A 7,798-nucleotide genomic window follows, 5' to 3' on the forward strand; every position below is an offset into this window, starting at 1 on the left:
TCATTTTTGAGAGGCAATTATGTTTTTAATTATGCTAATGCATACATTAAAACCCCTTGCATTACTAGTACCATAGATTTTTATGTATTCGTTATACATACTTTAATATCAAATAAAGTGTGCATTAATTATATATAGATTGAAAAAATATACCAAAAAAGATACTATATATCAAATAAACTAATATATGCATTATTTTTTTCTAATGTACTCTATCAGACAACCTATTGGTATTCAATATTTACGAAAGGTAGGGGACAATAAATGATCATAAAGTTCTTTAAATATATGCGGTAACATGTGCTACATGATTCAACATTCATGTGTGTGTGGAGAAATTTAGTTGATGTACTCTTCGATTTAAATTTATTTGTTTTACTCTTTTTTTTTAATGTTTATTTCTTTAAAAAGAATGTTTCTTTTTTTTATAATTTTTTTATTCTAACTTTTCCCCTACCGGAAGATTATAAAAATCTACATATTTTAAATTTAAGACCATGAGAATCAGATCATCTTCAATCCACTTCTATTTTACTCTTCATTCTCTATATTTGGAGAGTAAAATAGAGAATGGGCTCTCCAACCATTTTCTAAATGACTCTCTATCCTCCATTTATAGAGAGGTGAATAGTAGTTCTCCAAATTTGGAGAACTACTATTCACCTCTCTATTTCACTTTTTTATTATTTTATTATTATTTTTATTATTTTGTAATTAACATATTATTTTTCATATAAGACCATTAGTTATATCTTTATTATTAGTAATTCATTTTAAATGTAATATAACATTTTAAAAAATATATTATTTAAAATATACTACTTTCATCCCGAATTAATAATGTTTCAATTTTTTTAAAATTTCGTCACTTTAATATAGTTTGATATCATTATTAATTTTCACTATGAAGAATGCACAAAATTAAAATGCAAAGATGAAAATTTTAATTTAAAAATACAATACATAACATAATAATTTAAATACAAGATAACAATACATAACATAATAATTTTATCACAACAATAATTTAGTAATCCGGTTGGTCGGTTTTAGATTTAACAATATTCGGAAAAAATTAGTGTATGATCCACATAATTAGTGTTGTTGTGATTGCGGTTGTGCTTGTTGATTTCTTTTTTCAATTATTCGTAATTGTTCTTGTTGCATGAAAATCTCCGTTATGAACAATCTTTAGCTAGACATAAATAATTAAGGATAAATATGCTTATTTTAAACTCCGTAATGTATTAATAGAGTATTTATGGGAGCAATATAATAATCTTGAAAGTAGAGTATTTATGTAATTATATTTCATTATTAATTTCACTTTTATTTGAATTATCCATTAATTTGTATATTATATAATATTAACTTGCAATTTATGTTATTTAGAAATTTAAGGGGAAAATATAATTTTATAATAAGTAAAGAATTTGAAAAACTAAATTTTTTATATTAGATGAAAATTATATAAAGTTATTATTTGGAAAAAAAGAAATAAAGGATGCATATTATGAAATAAGAATGAAATAGAAATAATAATATAATGTTGAGGAGAGAGAATTTATTTTTTTAGAGAGTAAAATAGAGAATTGGGTTGGAGTTGGTTGTCTGAAAAAAAAAACTTTATATTTGGAGAGTAAAATAGAGATTAGTGTTGGAGATGCCTCATAACTCTTCTTTATTTTTTAAAATTTCGTGTCAAATTAAAATTGGAAGGAAACGATAAATGAGTAAAACACACAATTTCTCTTTTGAATATTTGTGTATTTATCGAATGACTTCTTGTCATATTACTTTTCTTTGTGCCATCAAATGACTTGACAAAAGAAAAGAAAAAAAGATCAAAATGCTGACATGGAATCCACGTAGGACCCACTCAAAAACAACCCCAATCACCTAGAACCTGACAGCGTAAAACCGTCACAACTGAAGTTCGTTACTGACAATCTAAAAAACCGATCAGATCAAATATAATTAGGCAATTTTTTCAAATATAATTATTACCCACTTCATAATTATCAACAATTTTCTTTCTAATTCTAGAATAATCCAAAAATAGAAAAGACAAAATTAAATTGTCAAACAAAAAGATTGTTTCTTGTTTCAAATTTTTAGGACACTTTACATTTTCCTGTGGTTGAATATTTTTTTTTCATTTTGAGGAGATATGTCAGATCCAAACAATTACAAGGCAACAGCTGTACAAACACCAACGGCACCTCCATGCTCTGTAGACACGGAGAGCCAGACTCCAGCCACCGGAGGTACACAGACACAGAATCCTCCGGTGGCTGGCACTGGGGTGGGACGATTCATCGAGAGATGGAAGAGAGAAGATATGCTGAAGAAGGGTTGTTTCGGCTTACGTTGTATTGCTTTGCTTTTCTCATTGTTTGCTTTCATAATCATGGCTAGTAATAAGCATGGTGATTGGAGAGATTTTGATAAATATGATGAATATAGGTACATATTTATGATTTCACATGATATGAAGCTAGTGTTTGACCATAGATTTGAATTTTGAAAATTTATCTTCAGATATCTGTTTGGACATGAAAATCTTCAAATATCCTCAAGTTTCAAAAAACTGTGTTTTTGGAACTTCCACTCACCAAACTTGGATCTTTTTTTTCAAAGTAAAATGCATATCCAAACACAAATGATCAAAAACTCAAATATTCAAGTTTTCAACTTTAAGATCTATGGCCAAACAGGAGCTATACTAACATGCTAAATTCGCCTTGTTTTATTTGTTTTATGATCTTTGTAATTGAATTGTATTTTGGGATGCTGGCAAATGCAGGTATTTGCTAGCTATAGCAATTCTATCTACATTGTATACAATATTGCTAGTGCTGATTCAAGTTTACCAACTTTCAACTAACAAGGAAATATTTTCGCGGAAGAATTCAGCTTTTCTCGATTTTTTTGGTGATCAGGTTTGTGATTTCTTTTTTTTACATAATAGAACTGTTAACTCTGTGAATTATCCATTGATTTGGAATCGCGATTGAATTGCAGTTGATGGCATACTTGTTACTATCAGCTGCTTCATCTGCTGTACCGCTGACAAACAGAATGAGAGAAAATAATGACAACATATTCACAGATTCTTCAGCATCAGCAATCGGCATGGAGTTTGTGGCATTTCTAGCTATGGCAGTGTCAGCTATCGTTTCTGGATATAAACTTTCGAAACAAACCTACATTTGATAAGATAGATAGCACTCAAAACATACTGTTTCATTGATAATTCTTTTGATTCTCTACATTTCCTTCATTTGTTACAAATGTATCCACCTTTTGCTCATTGAAGAAGTCCTCTTTCTGTATCTTTCTCTGTGTTGTTCGTTTGGTAAATCAATTAGTTGAGGTGTAGAAATTTCCACAAACTTCTAGAAACATCATATGCAGACGTAGTCAAATCTGATTTTTGCATCAAGAAAAGATGGTAACCAAATGTTGATACCAACTGAAGGACAATGCTTACTGATAGATGTAACTACTCGCGTAGAAAGTGATCATTTTAATAATGCAGTTTATCGTCAAAGTCTAGAAATGAACTCTGGTATGGTTGGTGGAAGTTTCTTCTTGATTTATTGTTAAGCAAAAATGAGAAACTCAGAGGGATACAACTGAACGGTAACTTCTAAAGAATGAATATTCAACTTCACACACGAAAAAAAAAATATCAACTTTCAACCATGAAACCTCAGTCCCACCTTACACTGATAAATTTGTGTATACAAAAAAGAAAAATCTTAATAAGAAGTTACAGATGCTAAGAAATCCAGAGCTAGGCTCGAAACAAATAAAATAATGGACTAACTCTTATTGTGGAATCGTAAAACCTAACTACGTATTCTAGAAGGAAAAAAAAACTATCATAAGTTACAACGAATACAGTGACTTGAGAAAGAAATCTCTATCTTTTGTATTTTGGTATGGAGGAATTTCAGTTAAGGAAAGAGCTGAAGAATAAATCATCTTTAGGTTCTTCTTTGCTTATCGGCTTGGAATTGTTCGTGTGCTGCATTTGATTCATGTAAGATCCCGATGAGTTACCAAATCCTGAATAACTTGAACTTCCAGAGCTCTGTAGCATCTGCAGGGTGATTGGTGGTTGGATCTGCGTTGTGTTAAAAAATGTGTCATTAAAATTCATTCCCTGATTAGAATGATTAGCCAACACTGTAGGCCTAGGAACTACTGGCATGTTGTTGTTGCTTCCAGTTGGAGGTCTATTCATTGCATAGCTACCACTACCACGTGCTGCAGGAACATCATGGTTGTGTTTTCCTTCATAAGTTGTGATAACTGCTCTTAGATCATGAGATGCTCGTTCCACATGCTTCCTAACCGGACATCCAGTAAATGTGCACTTGTAGTAACTCCTATAAAGACATAGCAAAGACACACATTTAGACTTACTTTTCATTCAAAATTTCAAGGACATGACCTAAGAACGGGGAACGTGTGTCATAAGAGATTTATGCTAACTGATCATTCAATTCTTTGCATAGTAAGATGTATTAATGAGAAAAACAACTAATGTTATATGGTGTAGGGATTGCTAACCTTGGGTTTGGATTTCCTTTGACAACTTTTTGTCCATATTTTCTCCATCTATAACCATCATCAAGAATATCAATGTCGCTTGTGGTTTGAACTACGATTCTAGGTTCACGTACTGTTCTACTTGCAGATGATATAACCTCATTTTCATTGTCACCCTTCCTGAAAGGACAATTAACACGACAGAACATTTAGGTTTCATATCAATTAGTATCAACAAAAGGAAAACATTTGAAAGATTTCGTGTTAAAAGCTTACCATCTCTTTGCCTCGGGTTCATTTTCATCATTTTCTCCTGACTTACTGATAGGAGAGCCTTGATCAACATCCTCATCTCCAAAAGAAGCTGAAGAATTGTCTGTGACAGCAAAGGAGTCTCTTTGACCATTTTCATGAAACGCGTTTGGCTGATTTGTTACATCCAAGTTGGAGTAAGCAAGGGTTTGAATCGATTGTGAAGATGATCTTCTAGTGGATTGAGGTTTTGGATGATTATGGCTCCCCTTATAAACTATCTCAGTAATGTGTCCATCCAAGTTCCTTTCAACCTTCTTCTTTGTAGGACAATTGGGAAATGTACACTTGTAATAACTTCGCGGATTCTCACTTCCTTTCACTTGCTTTTGTCCATATTTCCTCCAATTATATCCATCTTCCGCCTTCTGTTCTCTAACATATTGCGATGGTTGACAGTAATGCACCGGAGCAGGATTATTCGGCATGTTCTCTTGAGAAAAGCTTTGAATTGGAGCCACTTCTGATTTCACTCCAGTTTTTGCTGTGGAGAATTCAGTTGTCTGTTGTTGCCTTGTCATTAAGTCTTCCTGTTTAAGTCAATTAATTAAGATTAGAGAAAGAAAAGAAAAGGCAATTTGTGGTTGTTGGTCTAAGAAGACTTTTATTAGTATCTATATTTTATTGCAAATTGCAATCTTGCTTCCATGTTATTACCAGGAAATGCACAACATAACTTCAAACCAAATATTATTTGCAAATTAATGTTTATTATACTGTTCTGTTCATTATTTCAACTTCAAACTTAGAATTTCGGAAATTGAAGTTTGATTACATAACCCTTGGAGAAAAAAGTTCAAAACTTATTAGGTGAGTATTTGGCGTGAAATAATGATTCTCACTCACAACACATCATTCATGTGTAAACACAACTTCAAACTTCCAACAAAATATTTCTTTTCAACTTCAAAATACTCTTGTTTTTTCAACTTCCAAATTGTTTCATTTTTATAAACTAAACTTTTCAGCAAATTAAAGAGATAGACATGTTATGGAATTGGAATATTTGAGGGGAATATTCTTGGACAGTTCACACTATATATTATTAACTGTCAATAAACTTGAAAAGTTTGACATTTCTTTAAAGGTTGATAAAAGAAATGGGGGTAAATACTAGTCAATGCATTACATATTTTACACAAAACCCACCTTTTTAGTTGTCACAATTCTTCAATTAACGAAAATCAATTTGAATAATTTTCGAATCGGAATAGTTCAATACTTTAAATTCCAAATACAAATATTTAAAAATTATATGAAAAATACCATAAAAGTCACAATATTTTTCATATTACATGGTCAAAACTCAACATTCACCCGGTTTGACTGAAATGTAAAAAGAAACGGAGGAAAATAACTTGAAATTTTCAAACAAGTTCTTACCAATGAGTTTCTTGGAGCAGAAGATTGAAAGATTGAGGATGAAGTAGCAGGCCTACTTTGGAAAGAAAATTCAGAACTCCTTGAATTCCCCTCTTTAGAATTCAAATTACCAAAACTCCCTGTAGTTGGTGATGAAAGAGTCTGTTCAAAAGTAAAAACAAAATCCCGATCAGACAAGTTAACAAAAACGTAATATTTTGAATAATTTTCTCGTAAAGAACAACTTACATTTGAATTGTTGAACAAAACAGGGGAGTCCAAAAGCATTGATGGACTTAAAGAATGCGGAAAAGCAAGATAAGAAGAAGGCGAAGCCGGTGATGAAGATGAGTTAATCATTGGAAATGACTTAATTCTGTCATCGCTAAATCCCCAATTCTTATTGTTGTTATCATTATTATCAGAAAGAAGATCGCTAAACGAAGAAGTCATGAATTGAGAAGAAGAAAATGAGTTAAATGAATTCATGATACTGTTCATATTTCCACCTGAAGAAGCCATTTAAAAAACAAGACAAGAAAATTCAAACTTATTGAAATGTAATTTGAACAAAAAATATTAAGAGGAAAAAAGATGACTACTTAGATTTTATAAAAGAAAAAGGAGGGGTGTGGTATTTGTAGTTATAAATTTTTTGGTGTTTTAGGCTTTTTCTAGGAAGCTAAAAGGTACTTTTGACCGTGGAATTTTTAGAAATCTTTTTTTCTAGTTTTTGTGATAGTCAAAGCTTGTGGATTTGACCAATTCTCGGCGGCTCATTCAGAAGGGAGCTGAGGATTTATCCTCTATGGTTAATAACATCGTACACCCACATGACACACACGTCAAAACATCTCCAACCCACCTCTATTTTACTCTCCATTCTCTATATTTGGAGAGTAAAATAGAGAATAGGCACTCCAACCCAACTCTATATCACCCTCTATTCTTCGTATTTAGAGAGGTGAATAGTAGTTCTTCAAATTTGGAAAACTACTATTCACGCTCTCTATTTCACTTTTTGAATATTTTATTATTATTTCTATTACTTTCTAATTAACATATTATTTTACGTATAATGTCATTAATTAAATATTTACTATTCATACTTCTTTTAAAATATAATATAATATTTTAAAAAATATATTATTTAATATATACTACTTTCATCCCAAATTAATAGTATTTTGTTTTTTTTTTTAATTTTCGTCGATAATATAATTTGATTTTATTATTAATTTTCACTATAAAAAATACACAAAATTAAAATAATAAGATGAAAAATTTAATTTAAAAATATAACACATAATATGATAATTAAAATACAAGATAGCAATACAATACATAACATAATAATTTAAATGCAAGATAAAATACAATACATAACATAATAATTAATTCGCGATGAAACAAGAATCATGCTGAAAAGATGTTGAACGTGCATTCGGAGTTTTACAATCACGTTTTGCAATTTTTGCAACACCGTCACGTTTTTTGAGAAAAAAAGTGCTACATGATATAATGACTACATGCATTATACTGCACAACATGATAATTGAGGATC

At 30.6% G+C, this 7,798-nt stretch overlaps 2 protein-coding genes across 2 annotated transcripts; one reads left to right on the forward strand and one right to left on the reverse strand.

Annotated features, from left to right (window-relative positions):
* Positions 1-2,156: 2,156 nt before the first annotated feature.
* Positions 2,157-3,251, forward strand: LOC125817037 (CASP-like protein 4B1). The gene is made up of 3 exons (XM_049496626.1): positions 2,157-2,466; positions 2,807-2,942; positions 3,025-3,251. Exons 1-3 carry the CDS (start codon positions 2,171-2,173, stop codon positions 3,214-3,216), a joined length of 624 nt encoding a protein of 207 aa, XP_049352583.1. The 5' UTR covers positions 2,157-2,170; the 3' UTR covers positions 3,217-3,251.
* A 415-nt stretch (positions 3,252-3,666) lies between these two features.
* On the reverse strand, positions 3,667-7,097 carry LOC125817021 (probable WRKY transcription factor 26). The gene is made up of 5 exons (XM_049496609.1): positions 6,484-7,097; positions 6,256-6,396; positions 4,837-5,402; positions 4,582-4,740; positions 3,667-4,397 (listed from the first exon to the last, which is right to left on the reverse strand). Exons 1-5 carry the CDS (start codon positions 6,754-6,756, stop codon positions 3,959-3,961), a joined length of 1,578 nt encoding a protein of 525 aa, XP_049352566.1. The 5' UTR covers positions 6,757-7,097; the 3' UTR covers positions 3,667-3,958.
* Positions 7,098-7,798: the final 701 nt, after the last annotated feature.

The sequence above is a fragment of the Solanum verrucosum genome, unplaced genomic scaffold (genome assembly GCF_900185275.1).
Source record: "Solanum verrucosum unplaced genomic scaffold, falcon-dt-bn FXZP01000094.1, whole genome shotgun sequence".
Classification (NCBI taxonomy): Eukaryota; Viridiplantae; Streptophyta; class Magnoliopsida; order Solanales; family Solanaceae; genus Solanum; species Solanum verrucosum.

Excerpts from the sequence above, each read along its gene's own strand:
- LOC125817021 (XM_049496609.1), bottom strand. The coding sequence starts at position 6,756 with ATGGCTTCTTCAGGTGGAAATATGAACAGTATCATGAATTCATTTAAC. Across the intron at positions 5,403-6,255 it reads CTGCTCCAAGAAACTCATTG|GAAGACTTAATGACAAGGCA; the intron begins GTAAGAACTTGT and ends TGACTTAAACAG. Across the intron at positions 4,398-4,581 it reads AAAGGAAATCCAAACCCAAG|GAGTTACTACAAGTGCACAT; the intron begins GTTAGCAATCCC and ends ATGTCTTTATAG.
- LOC125817037 (XM_049496626.1), top strand. The coding sequence starts at position 2,171 with ATGTCAGATCCAAACAATTACAAGGCAACAGCTGTACAAACACCAACG. Across the intron at positions 2,467-2,806 it reads GATAAATATGATGAATATAG|GTATTTGCTAGCTATAGCAA; the intron begins GTACATATTTAT and ends TGGCAAATGCAG. Across the intron at positions 2,943-3,024 it reads TCGATTTTTTTGGTGATCAG|TTGATGGCATACTTGTTACT; the intron begins GTTTGTGATTTC and ends ATTGAATTGCAG.